The following is a 22,806-nucleotide window of genomic DNA, read 5'->3' as shown; positions in this document are numbered from 1 at the left end:
AGATTTTAAAACAATATTTTGGGGAAGTAATGATTAGTATTTACGAGATAAAATATTTTGGAGGAAATACCGTTGGGAAATTCGTCAAAAACAATTTTTTATTTATTTATTAATTTTTTACCAGCTATCGTTAAGAAATTTAATATCCAAAAAGTGAAGCTTGCATGGTCCCCCATGAGTGCACAGTGAACGAGGCATAAAAAAAATGACTAAGTTCAGCATCTGCCCCCCCCCATTTAATCCTAAAAGTCCCCAGGGAATGTCAAATCCTAGTGAAAATAAGCAAACGATGCAGTTTTAAGCCCTAACATATGTAAATTTGAGTTCTGCACCATGCAAAAAAGAAATGACTAAGTCCAGCATTTGCGCCCCCCCCCTCCCGCAAAAAAAAAAATCCCCTAGACCTTAACATATTTAAATTTGAGTTGAGCACCATGCAAAACTGCTAATAAATAGACCTACAGGGAAAATTTTGGATAAATATGGTAAAATAGTCCCCAAAATGAAGTGTTTTTATTAGCCCTAAAATAGCCTCTGGGGCACACCCAAGAGTTATCGCAAAGTATAGACAAACAAATTTATATAGAAATCAGTTAGTTACAACTATTCAGAAAGTTTTATAAAAATCCAAGGCATCAATTTTTTTTAATAAGCACAAAAGTGTCAATTTTAGCCATTTTAACCTGAATGGCACCCCTAGGGGGCAAGCAGACTTTTCCGGAAAATCCGTTCTGTTACTCTTTTACTCATATCATGTTTAATGTTTGTGCAAAATTTCCAAAATTTCCAAGGCGTAGCTATTGAGAAATGTGCAAACTGACAAGGGTGGATTTACAGGTTTACCCTCCTTTTGTCGGGGGACCAACATAGAAGTGCAGAACATTTTACAGTATAATAAGATAATGAGAGTAAAATTATCCGTTTTCAGCCATCTTGATTAATCGATGACTCTATGTGCATTTCTTTATCGTAGCAAAGACTTTTAGAACTTTCAATTCCTAACTTGAAAGGGGAAAACAGAAAATAAGTTTTAATTTGTATCTTTTGGATTCTTCGAACTACTGTTCTCATCTTTAGTGTTATTTTCACAAGGTTTCGATCGATATAACCTCCAACCTTCTTCAGATGTATCTTGTCAAGTTCAGGAATTCTTCTGTCAAACTTTAGAATCTGTACAGAATTTGAAACCTGAACCCTCTATTTAACCCACGGGGGAAGCATGCTCTCGTTCTGGCTGCAAGGACCCATGGAGTAGTAGATAAAGTACTTCGTAAAATTCAGTTGTAAGTTACACTCTTCTGGAGGTTGAAGGTTCAATCCTTGATGTAGGCGACACTTAAAATATAATAATTGCGAATTACTTAAAACTTCTACCCAGTCATGGTTGATTGAACGAGATTACCTCCGTGGATTAATTAAGGGGTTCTGTTTGAAAGTTTGTGCAGATTTCAGAGTCCAACAAAAGAATTCCTGAAGTCGAAAAAATACATCAGAAGAAAATCAGAGGTTACATCGATTAAAACGTTTTCAAAAGAACACTCGAGATGAAAACAATAGTCTGAAGATTCCAAATAATATGAACTATCAAGCATCATCTTAAAAATTCAGAAAAATAAGTTTTAATTTTCCGTTTGACAGTGAGTAAAATAATGCAATAATCAAAATGGCTGAACGTGAAATCTTTTACTCTGTCACTATTTACGGTAAATTTCTTTTTTAAATATTAATTCTTTTTGATGCTGATAAGTCACAAATGCATAGCTAAAGCAATATAAATTGCTTTTAATCAATTTCTTTTGTAAATTTTAATATATATATAAATCGAGCTGTTGTCAAGACCCACGGATTAACACACTCTTTCTTGCAGAATTCCACCATGCAGTTAAGAAAGAAAAAAAAAAGACTCTTCATTTATAAGAATGTGTAGCATCGAAATATCTCTCATACAAGTAAATAAATTTGTTTATTTAAAAAAAAACTGCATTGTTTTTAGCCTTCTAAACGTATCCATTTATATGCATAATTATTTTCAATTTTCAATTAATACACAACACTTCAAGTGCAGGTAAAGAAAATTAGGATTTTCTTTCATTATATATATATACTAGCAGGGGTGCCCGGCGTTGCTCGGGTGTTTGGAGGTGTATGCTGTGCAAAAAAAGCAAAAAAACAAAAAAAAATGGTTAATTTTTTAAAACTTTGACCCCTATTATGACCCCTTAAAATTTATAGTTTCAGGCTCAAATCACTTTATTAAGTTAGATCCAGGTTCAAGGAACCTTTATCTAAAATTTCAAGTGTCTAGACCCAAAATTGTCGGAGGAGTTTGGTAGAGTTCTTAAAGGTCAAATCGTTGAAATTTGACCCCTAAACAGCCAAATTTCTGGCTGACACCCATCACATCGATTTTCCCAAATCTCAGTACTCGGTATTTCAAATTTCGAGTCTATAGACTAAAAATTGACAGAGTTATTGCGTAGGGAAATGTACACAGACAGACAGACACACAGACAGACAGACACGTTCACTTTTATATATATATATATATATATATATATATATATATATATAATTGTATGTATATCAGAACTCCTTCTCACCAATGCTGCAATTTGTAGCAACTCCTCTCAACTTAAACGATAATTCCCAACACCAACTGTGAATGTCTATGCTCTCTCTCAGCCATCACACACTTGACGCTCTATTCTCTCCAATTCACCCTTCTTATAGTTGCTATTCCCCTAGTATGCAAATTAATGCTACATATACATAAAAAATATTTACAAATATCTTAATGGAATGGGCTCTGGTGAACTTGTTGCACTTGTGCCCCTTCGACATACATATCCCTGACAAACTCGCTTAGCAACAAAATCACACTTCTTCAATGTTGAGGTCCCTGAAAGTTAGAAAGCTTTCTACTCTAATAGTTTCTTCCCTCGAACACCTAGACATTGGAATTCCCTTCCTGCTACCTGCTTCCCTGGCTGTACTGATATGCAGAAGTTTAAATGTAATGTAAACCAACATCTTGTTAATCTTTCTTAGGCATGGTCCCAAATAGTAGCTCCTGACGTTCAAGTCGTGAGGATATGCCTTGTTACAATTGGACATGAGTAAAAAAAAAAAAAAAAAAAAAAAAAAAAATGAATCTATCTACAAACGTAATTTTTTCTTTTCTTCTTTTTCCTTCGCTGATCCTGTCACCTGACAGGCTAAACAGACGCACTGATGCTTGTGTGAGTGGTATCTTCTGTTACACTTTAAAATAATTTATGTCGCTAATAGTGATAATTATGTTTTTGATCGCTCAACAAAAGAAGAATGGACCTGTAAATTCACGTTCGTCCGTTTGCACTTTCCTCAATAGCTACGCCTTGGAATTTTTGGAAATTTTGCACAAACATTAAATATGATACGAGTAAAAAAAAAGTAACATAATAAATTTTCCGGGAAAATTCCGGTTGCTTCCCTAGGGTTGCCATTCAGGTTAAAATGGCTAAAAATGACACTTTTGTGCTTATTAAAAAAAAAAACTGATGCCTTGGATTTTTATAAAACTTTCTGAAAAGTTGTAACTAACTGATTTCTATATAATTTTGTTTGTCTATACTTCGCGATAACTCTTGGGTGTGCCCCAGGGTCTCTTTTAGGGCTAATAAAAACACTTCATTTTTGGGACTATTTTACCATATTTGTCCCAAATTTTCATTTTATGTCTATTTAATAGCAGTTTTGCATGGTGCTCAACTCAAATTTAAATATGTTAAGGCTTTAGGGACTTTTGGGGCTAAATGGGAGTGGGGTGGGGGTGAAATGGTGAACTTAGTTACGTTTTTTATGCCTCGCTCACTGTGTACTCGTGGGGGGACCATGCATGCTTCACTTGTTTTTTTTTTGTTGTTGTTGTATTTTTTATTTATTTTTTTTTTTGGCGTTACTTACCCAAATGTTGGACCACCTTGACTCAGGTCAAAGACTTGCCGAGGATTAAGTAACCAACAGAACTTGTGCATTATTTTGGCCCCTTGGTTTCCACCACTCTTTGGATTGATAAACACCAAAAGAGGTTTTGTGCTAGGTGATGGAATGGCTTTCACAATGAACGTCTTTTGTTCGTCTTTGTTCTTCTTTTTCTTCAGTGAAGCTTTTTTTCGTTTTCTTAAAGAAGATTTGAATGAGCCCTGAAAAACAAAAGAAAAAATACATGTCTATTTATATAAAGTTATGTGGGTGCATTTTGTAGCCCTGCAAGCAGGTAATGTCCAAGAAAAACACCGTGGTATTTATTAACAACAAAAAAACAAGTGTATTAGAAAATTTATGTTACAGAAGTACATGTCATAGTTCTAAGGCCATAACTGCCACAAATTGTTAGCAAATAACATGTTAAATATAGTTATATTTATAGTATCTAGCTAAGTCCATTATTTCTAACATAAGTAGATCAGCTTGTTGCTGTGATGTTAGTGTTTGAATAATTGACAAGGAAGACACAGTAACAATTAAATAAATATGTATTAACAAAATACATAAAAGAGGTAATTGAGCAATATCTTTGCTGGACTAGTGGTGACGGCCATCATCTCCTCGTGTCTGTCTCTGACTCCTTTGGTAAACCGTTTCTTGTTACCCGAAAGTGACGTCATGGAATAGTTCATTATTCAAAGTAGTAGGAGTGTGTTCCCAACACTTATCCATGTGTATATGTTTATATATTTGTATTGATAGAATCCAACCCTTTCACTATGATTATGAATTTTGGTACATAACTGCTAGACATAAACTTTGGTACATAACTGCTAGACATTAAAGATGGTAATGTAGGGTACATTAGGTTTAATACAAACAAAGAGGGTTAGAAGTCCTTTGTGAAAATTCTAATACCTGTGAATTTTGATAAAAATTGTTACCCGGAAGTGACGTCATGAACGAAAGTGACATCATGAAATAGTTCATTTTCACAGCAGTAGGAGTGCGTCCCCAACACTTATCCATAACAGTGTATATGTTTATATATTTCTATTGATAGAATCGACTCTGAAACTAATTAACCGATCATCATAAATGTTGGTACTATACACAAAAGGTTGCAGTGTACGATAGATTTAGTTTAATACAAACAAAGAGGGTTAGAAGTGCTTTGTGAAAATTGTAATACCTATGATTTTTGTTATAATGCAACAATAAATATTCCTTAAATTTCAGTTTCTTTACAGCATTTTAAAAAGATTTTTATGGGGGTTATTATATGGGCACAACCTCTCACTTGGAAATTCAAATATTTCAGATTTGAACTGAATTCAGACGATAGTGATTAGACACTATTTAAAAAACACTTTTTTATGGAAATCGTTCGAGACAAGACATGAAGCAGGTTGAAGTAAGGAGCTAAAAAAAAATACCACTTCAAGGTAAAAAATTTGCCAACGATAAGTATTAGATGGAATCGATTCGTACTCAGAAAATAGCAATTCTTCCCTCTTTGTCAGAAACATTGCTCCTAGAATGTGAAAACTTGTCATGGGATGTATTTACTACACCGGCCATTTGTAAACGATCTCATATATGCTGCCTGGCGGCAGACAACCGCCATTACTGCCATGTGTTAAAAATAATAACAACCCTTTTCTCGTTTTGAACAGAAAAGAAAAAACACACAAATTCAATCTGTTCTCCATGAAACAAAAACAGAAAAAAAAAACTTCAATTTCGAACTGAAATGATTGTAAATAACAACTAACGCCCAATACACCATTGACAATTATTAATACCAGCTTAAATTAATTTTAGTCATTTATTCATGTATTGGGTGCGCTGCTGTTGAGTGAACAGTTTTTTATAAATGCCAAAGACATCGGCCCCAAATTCACCTTCAGCGGGGGAGCAAAGTGTCTTCCCAGACGTGACTTTGATGCACTCAGTCAAAGCTCTCAACAGCAGTTGTTCAAACAGCCCTTATCAGGGCTTCCTCGGAAAGTTTTTTCATAACAAACAAACAACCCTTTTCAGGGCTAACTTCTGAAAGTTTTTTTTCCACAGCAACAAATCACTGCCTGCATTCTAAGACGCCTGCCTTTTCCTCTAGATGCTTCCAGCACCTCCTGCAGCCTTTCAGTGACCCTCGGTGCCTTCTGCAACTTTTCAGCAGTCCTTGGTGCCTCTCACAGCTTTTCCAGCGACTCCTGAATCCTTCAGCAGCATTCCAGTGCCTGCAGCCTTCAAGCTACTCTTGCCAGTCTTATTCGCTGTCAGGCTACCCACTTCATAGCATGTCAATGTCCGGTTACCCGTTCCAGTGCCTGTAGCCATCAAGCTATCCTTGTCAGTGCTAGTCAACATCGGGCTACCCACTCCAGAGCATGTCAATGTCCAGTTACCGTTCTGATGCCTGTAACCATCAAATTATCCTTTCCAGTACTAGTCAATATTAGGCTACCTACTCCAGAGTCCACTGACGTTCAGCTCAGCATCAATGTCCAGCTCCCGATCTTGATGCTCTATCTTGACTTTTTTTTTTTTTTGCCTTACGATCTTTCATCTTTGCTTGTCAATAAAAGAGGACGGTTTCTATTGTCCTTTTCAACCGAACACTCTGTGTTTGTCATTTCTTCTTTGTCTTTGCTGTTACCTTCCTTTGCCTTGAGTCTAATATTCTTAGTTGTATGGTCGATTGGTTATATTAACTTTTGCTCCCCTCTGCAACAAATTAAAGGGCAAAATAAGAGAAATAAAAGAGTTACATGGTTGCCGAAAGTAAACCACTTACTATTCTCCTTAAATTCAATTTCTTCTGATGCGCTGGAAAAATGGTGGGATCTTTCTATCGATCCAGTAGATATCTCACTGCTGATGCTATTCTCTACCTATATAAGAGCCAGGTACGTCCAAGGATGGAATACTGTTGCCACATCTGGGCAGGAGCTGCTAGAAAGGACTTGTCCTGCCTTGATAGAGTTCAAAATAGACTTCGTAGCCTCGTAGGAGATGTCCTTTTCTCCTCCTTGCAACCTCTATCTCACAGAAGAGATGTTGCGAGTTTGTCTCTGATGTATCGTTATTTTCATGGAAAGTGTTCAACTGAGCTTCAATCTATGGTCCCCCCTCGCCAAACTTTCACAAGATACACTCGTCTAGCTGTAAACACTATCAATAATTTCCCCCACTCTTTATCTGTGCCTAAACCTAAACGTAGATTCCATGAACAAAGCTTCTTTCTTAGAACTGCACGCCTGTGGAATTGTCTTCCGTTTTCCTGCTTTCCGGCTGACTACAATATGGTTGTGTTCAAGTCTAAAGTAAATAAGTTCTTGATGAGCCGTTCCATATAAGTTATTAAATTTACCAAATTTTCATTACTAATGATTACTATATTGACCAATTTCTACTGTACACTCTTTAACCCTTATCCTTGAGTGGCCTCTGGGCCTTGATAATGTGATGATGCCTTTGTAAAAAAAAAAAAAAAAATGCCTTAAAATTAGATATTTTCTCTATAATAATAAAAACCATAGAATGGATTTTGATCCAAATTTGAATAAGGATTCTAAACATAAAATTTAGTAGCATTATACCTTGATTTTAACCACTGATTGCCATGACAAATAACACCCTATCTAAGAGTACATCTTTTAAACTCCTTAGCATAACATTCACAGTAAACATGAATTGGAACAAATGCATTGATGATGTTGCCAAGGCTGCTGCAGGGAAGGTGGGCTCCCTCTGTCATGCAAGAAAATTATTCACACCAGAACGCATCCTATATCTTTTACAACGCCACACTCCGGCCATGCATGGAATATTACTGCCATATCTGGGCTGTAGCATCAGCCACTAGTCTTTCACTTTTAGATAGGGTTCAAAAAAGAATCTCACCTCTTATGGGTCCCGTACTATTGGTCAAACTCAAGCTCTTTTTCCATCGCCACAATTTCACATCCCTATACCCGTTTTAAAAGTACTTTAATGGAATGTGCTCTGATGAATTTATAGCACTTGTTGCCCCTTGACATACATATCCCCAACTAATGCAAGGACCAACAAGATTCTCCTCATCACTGTTGAGATTCCTAGATGCTGGAAAGCCTTCTACTTCAATAGTTTATTCCCTCTGACTGCTGGACTTGGTAATTTTCTCCCTGTTTCCTTTCTGCTTCCCTGACTGTACAGAAGTGTAAATGTAATGTGAACAGACATCTTGCTGTTCAACTCCTTTCAGTTTCCTGCTAGACACGATTCCACATAGTAGCCCCATTGCGTTCAAGTGGCAGTAAACCTTGTTTGGTGTGAAAATGAGTGAAAAGAAATCTTCATAGCATAAAATGGTGGACAATATTTGAGATGGAGCATCAAGTTAAAATTTTGAAAATCATGATTAGGAAACATTAGTTGTTCATAAAATAAGAATTACAAGATAAAGTGAATTATTTCCTTATTCATGGAGTTTCAAACATTTGGCTTTTTTTCTTAAAAAAAAAGAGTCCAGAAAAAGAATTTTATTTAACTTTGTTGCTTAATACAAAAATTGAAAGCTCTTCACCAAGACGTAGCATCCCTGTGACAAATTTCAAGCATTAGTACCCCCTCGACGAAAATACCCCCGACAAACCTGACAAGCAGCAAAATCCCACCTCTACACATTAAAGATCCCTTGATGCCGTAAAGCCTTCTACTTGAATAGCTTTTTCTCTTAGACTGCTGCAGTTTGGAATTCCCTCCCAGGCCCCTGCTTCCCTGATTATGCCGACATAATTCAAGTGTAATATAAACAGACATCTCGCTACCCAACTCCCTAAATAGTATCCCTGCAAATCTGGTCCCAAATAGTAGCCACTCAATAAGTGTTTCTGCGCCTTGTTTGGGGTGAAATAACAATAAAAAAACATTGCTGGTTTGCACAAAAACTGAAAGCTTCAAAGTTCTAAAAGAAAATAATGCTTGCAAGATTATATAGAAATCTATACAGATGCGAGAAGAATGTTTATATTAATTGAGATATAGGCCCCAGAACGGTGGGTATTCTTTTCTGATGACTCAACATTATCTCTAAACCGAAATGGATTACCTCACAAGGAAAAAACAAAGATAAACTTTATCCTATACATGTCTACAGGGAGAGGTAGGCTCCGATATGATGCATATTCTCTCCCGATTACCCGACATTATCTGGAGACCGGAATGAAATACCCCTCAAGTAAAAACATCTGATAAGCTTGATTATATACATGTCTGCAAGGAAAGCTGTTGCTTACAAACAACAATATCTTCACTTTATTACGAGTTTCTGTTATTGTTCCAGAAGCAAATATTATTCTATAGAAATATATACAGATGTGAAAAGGATATTCAAATTGATGTCCGTAGTCAAATAATAAGAAGATCTGATCAATGAAGCTGGTTGATAGTTGGTACAATCTGCAAATCCACTGCTGGTACGTACATCCGTAGACTTGGGTTAAAAATATCCAGATCATAGAGATCTATAATTCTATATGGATATCATAAAAACCTTAGACTCCTCAAAGGTGTATGGATCTGATCTCATCCCTGCTATACTAATTAAAAAATGTTCAGTCAAGCTAGCCCCCATACTTTCCAAGCTCTACAATAAATGCCTTGCTGAATCTTGCTTTCCTAATAGCTGGAAGATAACCTCTGTGGTACCAGTGTACAAGAATTCTGGTGAAAGAACAGACCCTTTCAATTATTGCCCCATTAGTCTCCTCCCACTCTTTGACACCTTAATTAATCAAGCACTAGTTCACAAAAGCAAATTTTCTCTCTGACAAACAGTATGGATTCAGGCAATGTTGTTCTACTGCAGATATTTTAACAGTCATCCCTGAACACATTTACCATGCACTGGATAAGGCGGGCAAAGCCAGGGATGTAGCCCTTGATATATCCAAAGTCTTTGACAAAGTTTGGCATAAAGGGTTGCTAATGAAAATTAAATCCTATAGTATAACTGGACGTATACTAAATATAATTAGATCCTTCTTAGACAATAGAAGCATACAGGTTGTCATTGACGGACGTACATCCAAGCAGCATAACATTAATGTGGGAGTGCCTCAAGGATCAATCCTTGAACCATTATTATTCATAAACGACCTCCCTGATAATATTGTGTCCGAAATGGATATATTTGCTGATGATACAATGCTCTATAATATGAATGAGGGAATAACATATGTACATAAATCTAAGACAATGGCAGAATCGTTAGAAAATGACCTCCAGACCATAGTGGAATGGGGCCACAAATCGATGGTAACATTTAATGCTAGTAAAACTAAGCTGCTCTCCTTTAACAATTACAAGACGCATCTCCAATCGTGACAAATAGCACCCTACCTGAGAATTCTACCTTCAAACTCCCTGGCCTAACATTTGCAGGCCATATGAACTGGAACAAATACATAGAGGACATTGCAATGGCTGCTGCAAAGAAGGTGGGTTGCCTCTATTGAACTAGAAGACTACCCACACCTGAGAGTATACTATACCTTTACAAGGCCATCATTCGCCCATGCATGGAGTATTGCTGGTGCATCTACCACTAGTCTCTCTCTCTTAGATAGGGTCCAAAAAGAGTTGCCAATCTAATCGGTCCAACTATATCAACTAAGCTCCAGCCCCTGTCCCATCGCCACAATGTTGCATCACTGAGTCTGTTTTATAAATATTTTAATGGAATATGTTCTGATGAACTTGTTTCACTTGTACCCCCTCGATGTACATATCCCCGACAAACCCGCTTAGCAATAAGATGTCACCCCTTCACTGTTGATCTCCCTAAATGCTAGAAAGCTTTCTATTTTAATAGTTTCTTCCCTCGAACAGCTAGACATTGAAATTCCCTTCCTGCTGCCTGCTTCCCTGGCTGTACTAATATGCAGAAGTTCAAATGTAAAATAAACAAATATCTTGTTAATATTTCCTAGACATGGCCCCAAATAGTAGCCCCTTACGTCCAAGTGGCGATATTCTTTGTAAGGGTGAACAGGAGTTAAAAAAAATATGGAAGCATTAAGTTGACTTTTCTGTTGGAAAAATCAATCCATCTCCTGAACTTATAATTATCTCAACTCCAAACACAATTGTTACCAAATAAGTGTAGTTATACTTATAGTATCTGCATAAATACATTATTTCTAATATACGACCAGCTTCTCCAATAACAGTGTATATGTTCATATATTTCTATGCACAGGATTCACCTTTGAACTAATTAACCGATCATTATGAATTTGAAAACACAACTGCACAACATTCAAGCTAATCCTTCAAAAAACTATAGGTTTGCAAATAATTTAGAAGAAGGAAAATTCTGGAAAGTGTTCACATCCTTTGCTGCACTGGCTTGTTATGGTTGATTTGTTTTATAACATATCAAGCCTTTTCTCGCTGCAAAGAGGTCAGAGTTGAAAGAGTTGACCTTTGCAGGCTCTACCAAATTCCTCTGCCAATTTCGGATCTAAACACTTGAAATTTTAGATGTAGGTTACTTGGACATAAATAAAATTTTTTATTTGATTTGAGCCCAAAACAATAAATGTTAAGAGGTCAAAATTGGCGTAAAACTTTTTTTAAAATTTACTTCTGCAGTTGTTAAGGAAGCCTATTATATAGAAAGGCATTATCGTACATATGCACACTTTTTAATATATACATATGCATATAAAGTTATAAACAGTAAATAGGGTCCGAGCAAAGCCAGGCTGAACTGCTAGTTTGAAATAAATTTAACTATTTTTGCTTGTCTGAAGTCAGAAGTATGTTTATGCTGCAATGAATGAGAGAATGAATTGCTATTTCTTATATCTCTTTTATGTTGATTGAACCTTTTCTCTAATCTACGTGGGGTTTCACCAACTTATATATGATGCCAATTTTGGCAAGGAACAGTGTATATGCCTTCATTAGAAATTGGTTTGTTATGGACAATAAGAATGAACACCCTCCCAGCACGCTTTTGAAAATCCTGCAATATCCCACAGATTTTATATTAAATGCAAAGAAAAAAGCCACTCAAATATTTTCCCGGATAAATAAGAAAAAAATCATATACACCAGATATTTTTCTCATAAACAGACATGTCGTTTACCGACACACACCAACAATACAATAATTTGCAACACATTAAACAAACTAGGAATTTCAATCATAAAAACCACATCACAAACTATAAAACAAACATTAAAAACAGAAAAACATATCCAAGTTTGCATAAATCAACACCTTTATGATTGAAAATAACTTTTATATTCATACAAACTTCTATAAAAATGTTTTGTTATAACATTTCATTTTTCTCTATTCTTACATTTACAAAACTGTTTGTTTTGAGGTAGCACCTGCTAATTGGTGACCTTTCTATTTCCTCAATGTTCCATTTATTTCCATTTTATTATGCTTGTCTGCAAGTGCGTATATATATATATATATATATATATATATATATATATACTAGCAGTACAGCCCGGCTTTGCTCAGGCCCTATGTAGTGTTCATCACTTGCCCTACGTGTGAGTACACTTTATGTAAGATTTCAAATGTTTAGACAAAAAAATGTGTCTGAGTAATTTCGTAGAGACCGCAGAGGTCAATTTTTTAAAACTTTAACCCTAATTATGACCTCCCCCCCTTAACATTTATTATTTTGGTCTCAAATCAAAATACAAAGTTTTCCCCATCTCCAAGTTACCTACATCTAAAATTTCAAGTCTTTAAACCAAAAATTAGCGGAGGAATTTGAAAACTGATTAAAATGCTTGCCGCGTGTCTGAATACCAGTCATGTATAAATTTCAAATGTTTAGACCCAAAATTGGCTAAGTAGTTTGTTAGACACCGCAAAGGTAAAATGTTTTGAACTTTGACCCCTTGGCAGCTCAAATTTTCGACCCAAACCAGTTAAAAAGCTTGCCTTATCTCTTAATACTCTTTATGTAAAATTTCAAATGTTTAGACCAGAAATTGGCTGAGTAATTTGGTAGAGATCACACAGGTCAGATTTTAAAAAACTTTGACCACAATTTTGACCACTGAACATTTATTTTTTGGGGCCCAAATCAAATCAAAAAGTTTGATCTATATGCAAGTAACCTCTATTTAAAATTTCAAGTGTTTAGACCCAAAATTGGCAGAGGAGTTTGGTAAAGTTCTCAAAGGTATAAATCGTTGAATTTTTACCCCTTGACAGCAAACTTTCTGTACGAAACCCGATGAAAAAGATTTTCCCAAATCTCAATACTCCTTATGTCAAATCTTGAGTCTCTAGATCGAAAATTGACAGTTATTTGGTAGGGAAATGTACACAGACATTTTCACTTTTATATATATACTAGCAGTTCAGCCCGACTTTGCTTGGGCCCTATATACTGTTTATAATTTTATGTGCATATGTATAAATTAAAAAGTGCGTACATGTACGGTAATTCCCTTTCTATATAATAGGTTTCCTTAACAAGGATAGAGAAAAGTTCGTATAGACCGTAGAGGTAAATTTTAAAAAAAGTTTTACCCCAATTTTGACCCTTTAACATTTATTGTTTTGGGCTTAAATCAAATTAAAATTTTTGACCCATTTCTAAGTAACCTACATCTAAAATTTCAAGTGTCCAGACCCGAAATTGGCAGAGGAGTTTGGTAGAGTCTGCAAAGGTCAATTCTGTCAACTTTAACCTCTTGAAAGCCAATGATTTTTTTCTCTCTCTATTTCAGATATTTTACAGATAATATTTGGAAATTAATTATGGATAAGTTTAGCATTGAACAACGTGCGCAAGTTGTGAAATTGTTTTACAAAAAATCAGGGGTCAATTGTTTTCACTCAAAGAGCTTATCAAAGGCATTTTCATATAAGAGATAGCTTAAGTCAGAACACAATTTGAAACATTGTGCACCGATTTGAAGACCAAGGAGCTGTACTTGATCTCCTGCAAGCTGGCATACCTTGAAATGTCATCAAAAATGAAAATAGGGAAAAAGTGCGAGAGTGCATGGAGCAGCATCCTGAAACATCGATTCAACAGCGTTCCACACAACTTGGGATATGTCGAAGCTAACTATACAATATTCTACACAGTTTAAAACGTTTTCATTATAAAATGCAACTTGTTCAACACTGAAGCCTGAATATTTTCAACCAAGGGTTCAATATGCAGTTTAAATGCAAGAATTTGTCCGAAATGACCCCAATTTTCTGCAAAAGTTGATTATGTCAGATGAAGCCCATTTTCATTTGAATGGATTCGTTAAAAAACAAAATTACAGATTTTGGGGCTCTGAAAATCCAAGGGCAATTTATAAAAACACTCGTCTAGCTGTAAACACTATCAATAATTCCCCCCACTCTTTATCTGTGCCTAAACCTAAACGTAGATTCCATGAAAAAAGCTTCTTTCTTAGAACTGCACGCCTGTGGAATTGTCTTCCGTTTTCCTGCTTTCCGGCTGACTACAATATGGTTGTCTTCAAGTCTAACGTAAATAAGTTCTTGATGAGCCGTTTCATATAAGTTATCAAATTTACCAAATTTTCATTACTAATGATTACTATATTGTCCAATTTCTACTGTACACTCTTTAACCCTTATCCTTGAGTGGCCTCTTGGCCTTGATAATGTGGTGATGCCTTTGTAAAAAAAAAATAAATAAAAAAAAAATAAAAAGAATAAAAAGCAGTTGCATCCGATGAAGTGCACTGTATGGTGTGCAGTAACAGAGGAGAAGATCATTGGACCTTTTTTTTTGTTTTTGAAGATTAAGACAAAAATGCTGCCTCTGTTACTGGAGAGAGATACCGGACTGTGATTACAAAGTTCCTACGCCCACAAATTCAAAATAGGCCCGGGTTATGGTTCCACATACGTCAAGGGACACCAAGGAGCTTCTCAGGCAATGCTTTGGCGACAATATTATTTCTATCGCTATGGCAATATCAAATGGCCACCACGTTCCCCAGACTTGACTAGCTCCAACTTTTTTCCTGTGGGGATATCTTAAAGAAAGAGTCTATGTTAACAAACCCCAAACCCTGCAAGAATTGAAGGAAAAGATTAGGAACGAAATAAGGGAGTTAAATCGCAATCCAGAGACTCTGCAATCTGCCATGAATAATGTTTTGGAAAGAGCATGAATATACGAAGCTGAAAATGGGTAACATTTAAAAGATATTACTTTTTATAAATAAAGATTGTTTGAAGTTCGCATGTTTTAAAAAATTTCTTAATATCTTAGTCAAATTGTGTTAAAATTACAGAAAGATATCATCAAAAATAAAAAAATCTATTTAAGTTCAAAACCCTTCAGTTACTTTTTCGACAGCATATATATATATATATATATATATATATATATATATCCTATTTTGGTAATTTTATTAGTTCCAACAACTATTGCTCAGAATTTAACAAATGAAGGCTCGTTGAAAAGGTAATGACCTAAATTGTGTAGTGAGCTATATGACATTTTCCCTTAAGATCGGATATTAAAGGGATCATCCATTATTCAGAGCAATTGGCATTCAAAATGGCCACTAGTAAGACCACGGACCATGCAATAATAACTATTTACGATAAAATAAATTAGCTTAAATCTTCTATTAAATATTAAAATCATGAACTACATCGATCGAAACGTTGTAAGAAAAACATCTAAGATGAGTAATCAAATAATCAAGCATTAACTTGAGTTACAAATCATAACCGGCTGGTGTGTTGCATTATAAATTCCTACTATACTTTTTTTTTGCTTTTTAAAAACAAAGTTATAGCCATTGACTTTTAGAGTGAGTGCTTTATGCCAAATTATTGGTTGAATGTTGTTAAATTTATGCTCATTTTTTGCAGTAAATACCAATCCCTATTAATCCTTAACTGTACATCATACGGGTACCATAATATTTAATTTATTGCATCTTACCATACCAAAGATCCATACAAACATTTCAGCCATATTGTCCCAGTAGTTTCAGAGAAAAAAGTGGAAGACAGATAGAAATCTATACTCATATAAATTTGATTGATTTTTTGTGTATTGATATTCATATTAAAAACCAAGAAAATACAACTTTGGTATATATGGATCGTAGAACTGCATTCACTAGCAAAAGATCTAGCTAATTTGCATATTCTTTTAAACATTCATTTTAATTAATTCCTTGTTAGTTTTTTTGTTTTTCTTATGGGATGATCATCTTTAGTTAACTATTACTTGTAATTATATACATGCAGATATTCTACATGAGTTATGCTTGCGTAAAAAGTTTATAGTAAAACTCTTTCCATATATATTTATGCATAAGTATATATTTTTGTTTAAAAAACGTTTCCTATCCAACTTCTAGAATTTTTGGTCTACAGACAGGAAACTTCATATATAAGGTATTTAAACCCATGCGAAACTTAATATTTGGGTTTTAGCCCGAGAAAGTTGGTACAAAAGTGAAAATTAAACAAAAGTGAATTTGCCAGATGAAGATCAAACGCCGGCATTACAAAGATGCATACATAACGTAATAGTGATTGGTTCATGTTTTAATTTTTAGCCTTGCAGCAAACATGTCTTCATAGCTCAGTCATTAACGGCAGAGACAAAAATAAATCGTAAGCTAAACGTTTTGGTTTCGATTCTCGATGGTGGCGCATGACTCAATTTTTTAAAAAATTTTAAATCATTAATATACATTAAGTCCACTATAATATAATAATAAATACAAAAAATATACGCTTGAACAACTAAAAAAAGTACATTTAAAGATCAACAACCTAATAAGTCCCACTTTATCAACTAAGCTTCAACTCCTGTCCCATTGCCGTGATGTTGCATCCCTGTACCTGTTTTAAAAGTATTTTAATGGAATGTACTCTGATGAATTTGTTGCACTTGTGCTCCCTCGACGTACATATCCCTGATAAACTTGCTTAGCAACAAAATCTCACCCCTTTACTGTTGAGGTCCCTAAATGCCAAAAAGCTTTTTATTCTAATAGTTTATTCCCTTGAACAGCTAGACTTTGGAATTCCTTTCCTGCTACCCTGACTGTACTGATATGAAGAAGTTCAAATGGAACGTAAACTAACATCTTGTTAATCTTTCTTAGGTATGGTCCCAAATAGTGGCCCCCTTGCACCCAAGTGGCAATATGCCTTGTTGGGGTTGAAGATGAGTAAAAAAAAAAAAAAAAAAAAAAAAAAAAAAGAATTCCCAACATTGAGTAGATCAAAAAGAAGAGATGATAACGGATTTTGTCAAGAAACAAAATCCATTTCTCTTTCGACATTATCCAACTTCACCCACTCAATAGGGTTTACCCCCTCCTACTCCTCCTCCTTCCCTCGTATTAATGAATATTATTATTATTGCCCGCCATTGATCCCGCGCTTTCATACAATATTAGACAGACCAGGAACAGAGGCAAGACGCCGTTATTGGCGGACGGTGTTCGGCTATCACAATGTGATATCGTCCGCGTCAATAAACAGTCTTTTCTTAATATCAGTATTCGCAAATACAATGTACTAAATTTAGATCACCGATACAATGCCAACAAAGGAGGCTAAAGAAAATGGCCACATTCTTTTATAATCAATAACATTAAAAACAATAAAAATAAAAAAAAGATGATAGATGAAAAATATAAAAGTGCAACAAATATTTCGATATTTACATCATATTCAGGGGCCCATTTGGTACAATACGGCGAAGGGCATCCTAGAAGTAATGCCTCCTCAGGAGGGCTCTACATTGCGAGTGATTTTTCAAAATGGCGACTAGAAATAATGAAACGCTTATCTTTTGGCGGTTGTATTTCTTTCACCGACAATCTTCCAACGCTCACTACTGAATAAAACATTTCTTTTCAACTTTCTTTTTTAATAAAACGAACAAAGTTAAATTATTTAAACAATAAAAGTTGAATAGAACAATATACTCTTCTTTTTTTTTTAACAAAGTCTGTTTAAAAAAAATATCTGAAGGAATTAGAACGTTTATACCTTCAAGTATCCACATAAAATTTGTTGTATATTTAGAATTACACTTATTAAAAAATCACACACAGAAAAATCTTTATGATGTACATACTTATCACAGAACAAAGATGTCATATTCTAAAAAGCATGTGGGTTTGGCTAGTAACTTTTCTATTTGGCTAGTAAACGAAAATATTTAGTTGTCAAAGGTCAACTAAAGATAAGTTTGTCCGTAGAGCCCTGCTCCTATTTTTTTTATTCTGTCCGAATGGATCAGAGGGGATCATAAATGGCATCGCGACTGAAATTTTGTGCGTTCATGACCGGAAAGTTTCATCTCTCTGTTGCACATACTGACAGTATGAGACTCTTAGAAAGCAACCCCTGACATCGATGCACATCAAAATCAGAGATGCCTTATAGAATTCCTAGCAAAAGTGCATTGAGATTAGTGATGACTATGTAGAAAAATAAATTCTGGAGCACAAAATGTAGCTCGTTTTAATGGTACAACTCCCATTTTCGTAGCGCTTCAACTTTTTTAGTAACAGGGAGGTTTTACTTTTAGAGTATTCGCTAGTTGGCCAAGACACCGGGGTTTCATCCTCAGTCAAGTCATATCAAAAACTTATTAAATATTCAACATTATAAGGGGAGAATGAAGGGTAAGTGGAGTAGTCCTGGAAATACAGTGGCGCCCTTCCCTACAGCTAATGAAAAGGGGGCCTTCGGGTGGCCCTCGACTATAGTCGACCTCAATCTAAAGATGAAGTGAATATTTCGATATTTATATTATATTTTAAGTTTGAGACAAAATTAGAACAAATTTTATATTCATCAGCAGGAGCATCTTCATTATATTCATCTTCATTATCATATTAATCATCATCATCATATTAATCATCATCTTCATCATATTAATCATTATATTTATTATCATATAATATGACATACTCATATTAATCATCATCATCATATCATCAAATTTATTCTTATGTTTATCATTTTCATCATATTAATCCTGATCATATTAACCATCATCATCATCATCATCATGTTCATTCATATTTATCATTATCATATTCAGTTTAACGAGCAGACGATCATGATCTATGCAAAATGAATTCACCCAGATGCAGGTTTTAACAGTTTCTCTGTTAGACTGCATATCAACCCTTTTTTGTGTTACATACATGCATTTGAGTCTTTTGTTGTCTGCCATCTTGTCATTTGTCCTAAAGTTTGGAATACTATTTTCCCAGCCCTTCCAACTTTCTGCCTTCCTGAGATTGTTACACAGGGACAGTCTGGTCCATTCTTGCACGTCTGTACACACCTTATACCTGTTTTTACAGTATCCGGAAATTAAAAAAATAATAATAACAACCATATAATATTAGGAAATTTGACAAAAGATTGTATTGAAATCAGGAATTTAGGACAGAATCGTCAATTGTATCAGAATCGGGAATTTAGAATAGAATTGATTCAGAAATGGAATCGTCCCCTCACTAGTTATAACTAGGGCTATGACAGCAGCATATTCTTATCATTTTTTTTTTTTTACTCTCGAGTATATATCCAACACAGTTAGACACAGTTAATTAATCGAGAACCACATCACGCTCTCTAAAAACATATAAGATATTAACTAATATATACTCGAAAGTCAAAATAATGACAAGAATATTCTCTTGTCATATCCCTAGTAATGACCACTTTCGTTCCTGGACAACGTCGGGTAATGTAAATATTATGTGCTATTTTTATTTGTCTATTTTATTTATTTATTTTTTTCAGAATAATGTTGTAAATAATACCAGTCCTACACTTTGATAATATAATTTGATAATATACTGCTATTAATAAGACACAGTTATCTCCCCTTCTCACTAGGTTAAGTATTAGAAAGGCTGTCATTTTTCATTTGCTTTCACGTGTGTATTTATTTGGCATTGAAGATTAAAAGTTTTCTCAAGGTTCATCAGTCTCTCAGTTTTTATTTTTTACACATGTTATAATGAAATGATAAAAAAATCAGTTAAATTAATGTACAGTCATTATTGTTTTTTGTTTTTGTCCCCACCCCCACCCCCAGAACGTGGATTTTTGTTTTGGGGTTCGTTTTACAATACCCATTGGTACGAAAACAAATGACCAAAACAAATAAATGCGGGTTGCGGGCATCATCAAGAATCGATGAATTGTCAACTGATGAGTTATTGGCCCGAGCTCGAAACATCTGTAAGGAATAGGAACCAATTGCAGCAGCAGCTCGTTTTCGACATGGAGGCAATGTGGACTCTCTTCCAGATAGTAATAAGCATGCCACCCCAGTGTGCTATAAATGTGGGGAGGCCAATCATTTTGCTAAAGAGTGCCGGAGTGATAGGAGAGGTGTATATCCACAATCAAAGAGACCAGTGCAATGCTATCGCTGCAATAAGTTTGGGCACATATCTCGCAACTGTTCGGGAAACGAAGTTGGGGGCAAGGTACTATCGCTACCCTTGCCCCCTGCCAACCAATAAACACAGGATTGCCTGTCATTAGCATTAAACTTGATGATGTGCAGTGTTCAGCACTTATAGACACGGGGTGTTCCCGGTCTATAGTTAGTGCCCATTGCTGTCCGGTGTGGCGGAGGAACCCAGTCGGCGTTATGACCATCAATGGCTTATCACGGGTATGTTGTGGTCAAGGGACAGTCACAATCCGCACTGAGAAGGGTGACACAGCTAAAGTTGACGTTCTGGTGATGCAGGAGAAACCCCTTGGCTACGACATGTTGCTTGGAATTGATGCAATACAAGCACTAGGAGGCGTTACAATCACAGCAGCTAGAGGTATCAGGCTTGGAGAAGGGAAAGACGTCTGTGCAGCCATGTCGATTGAAGAAAAGGACTTCTGTGCTACATTTGATGACAACGAAAGGGTGTGGACTGCAAAGTGGAAATGGGCCATGGGCCAGGAACCAGATCGGCTGTGCAACACGATTCCAGAGTATGCAGTTTCTACCAAGAATAGGGCCGCATATGAAGAAGAACTTCAGATGTGGATTGACAACGGTTGGTTAATACCATACCCACAGGAACGTCTGGGACCACCCAAGGGATTAATTCCGCTCATGGCTGTTGAACAACCTACCAAAGAAAAAATTCGTCCCATAATGGATTACCGAGAGTTGAATCGGCATGTTGATGCGTTTACCGGAAACGCAGATGTGTGCGCTGCTAAACTGAGAGAGTGGCGTCAAAAAGGGAGCAATGTAGCACTTCTGGATCTAAAGAAGGCCTACCTGCAGATACGTGTCCATGAGTCATTATGGCCGTTTCAGACAGTACTACTCAAGGGAAAACTATATTGTTTGACACGTTTGGGTTTCGGCCTAAACGTAGCACCCTTGATTATGACAACCATTATTAAAACTGTTTTGATGCAGGATGAGACCACAGCAAAAGCTGCTTCAGCCTACATAGATTACATCTATGTTAATGAGGACATAATGTCTGCGGATGCAGTTCGAATAAAACTGAAAGCGTTTGGGTTAATAAGCAAAGACCCTAAGCGCCTAAAGGATGGAGTGCCCGTGCTAGGCCTCGAGGTCTGGGAGGAGGGCAATACGTTGCGATGGAAACGAGGGAGCCCACTTCCAAAGTTACCCAATGTATTAACAAGACGTACTGTGTTTTCTATCTGTGGTAAATTGGTAGGACATCTACCTGTCTGTGGATGGCTCCGATCGGCAACAGGAGTGGTGAAAAGACGAGTGACTACAGTAACAAAAGGATGGGACGATGTTGCGGATGATGATTCTCTCCAACAAATGATGGCTGAGATGTTGTCCAGAGTGCATAGGAATGACCCTGCCCGGGGTGAGTGGCAAGTGTCTGGAAACGAACTAAATGCATGGGTTGACGCAAGTTTGTTGGCTACAGGTGTCGTGTTGGAGCAACTAGGTGTTGTTGTGGAAGATGCATGCTGGCTTCGTCCGAAAAATGATGCCCAACATATAAATTTGGCAGAACTTGATGCCACGTTAAAAGGTCTTAATCTCGCATTGCAATGGCAGACTAATGTTGTGCATCTCCACACTGACTCATTGTGTGTTTACCATTGGTTAACCGACACCTTGACTGGAAAGGCTCGAGTTAAGACTAGAGCTGCAAGTGAAATGCTAGTACGAAGGAGACTAGCAATAATTAAGCGTCTAGTTGACGAATACAGCTTGCAGGTAGACATTACGTTAGTCTCGTCGATGCAGAATTTGGCTGATAGCTTGACTCGAGTACCAAAGAGGTGGATCGATGCAATGAGGCAGGGATCCGATCTTCAACAACAAACATGCGCGACTGTAACGGATCAATTAACACCTGACCAGATCCGTATGATACACCAGCAGATTGGACATCCTGGAATTCAGAGGACTGCCTATTTTGTCCGAAGGGTATGCCCTGCAACTACAAAAGCATCAGTGAAAGCAGCCATACGTTCGTGTGAAGAGTGTCAGAGAATTGATCCGGCACCATCCCAATGGCAAAAAGGGAAGCTCGAGGTGGAGGGCAACTGGACATAACACATTATGGGGACAAACATTTTTTGACCATGACGGATTGTGGCCCGACGCGTTTCACAATATGGCGCCTGTTGACACGACAAGATGCAGCCAGCATTATACAACAGTTGAGAGCCGTCTTTTTTGAACGTGGTGCTCCGATTGAAATTCTGACTGATAATGCCGCCACATTTCGATGTCAAGAATTTCAGAAATTCGTGCACGAATGGGGGATTAAAATGCATTATCGGTGTGCATATTATCCCGA

The 22,806-nt window shown here is 36.2% G+C and overlaps 1 protein-coding gene across 1 annotated transcript in view; it reads right to left on the bottom strand.

The window, feature by feature from the left end:
- LOC145263137 (diacylglycerol kinase zeta-like) overlaps nucleotides 1-22,806 on the bottom strand; it is a 1,403,365-nt gene that overhangs the window by 379,465 nt on the left and 1,001,094 nt on the right. The window contains exon 9 of the mRNA XM_080120103.1: nucleotides 3,946-4,184. Coding sequence (XP_079976229.1) covers nucleotides 3,946-4,184 — 239 coding nt within the window. The remainder of the gene's footprint in view (nucleotides 1-3,945; nucleotides 4,185-22,806) is intronic.

The sequence above is a fragment of the Euprymna scolopes genome, chromosome 38, assembly GCF_053919585.1.
Source record: "Euprymna scolopes isolate OS-2025 chromosome 38, ASM5391958v1, whole genome shotgun sequence".
Classification (NCBI taxonomy): Eukaryota; Metazoa; Mollusca; class Cephalopoda; order Sepiida; family Sepiolidae; genus Euprymna; species Euprymna scolopes.
This window is presented reverse-complemented; position numbering and strand designations above follow the sequence as displayed.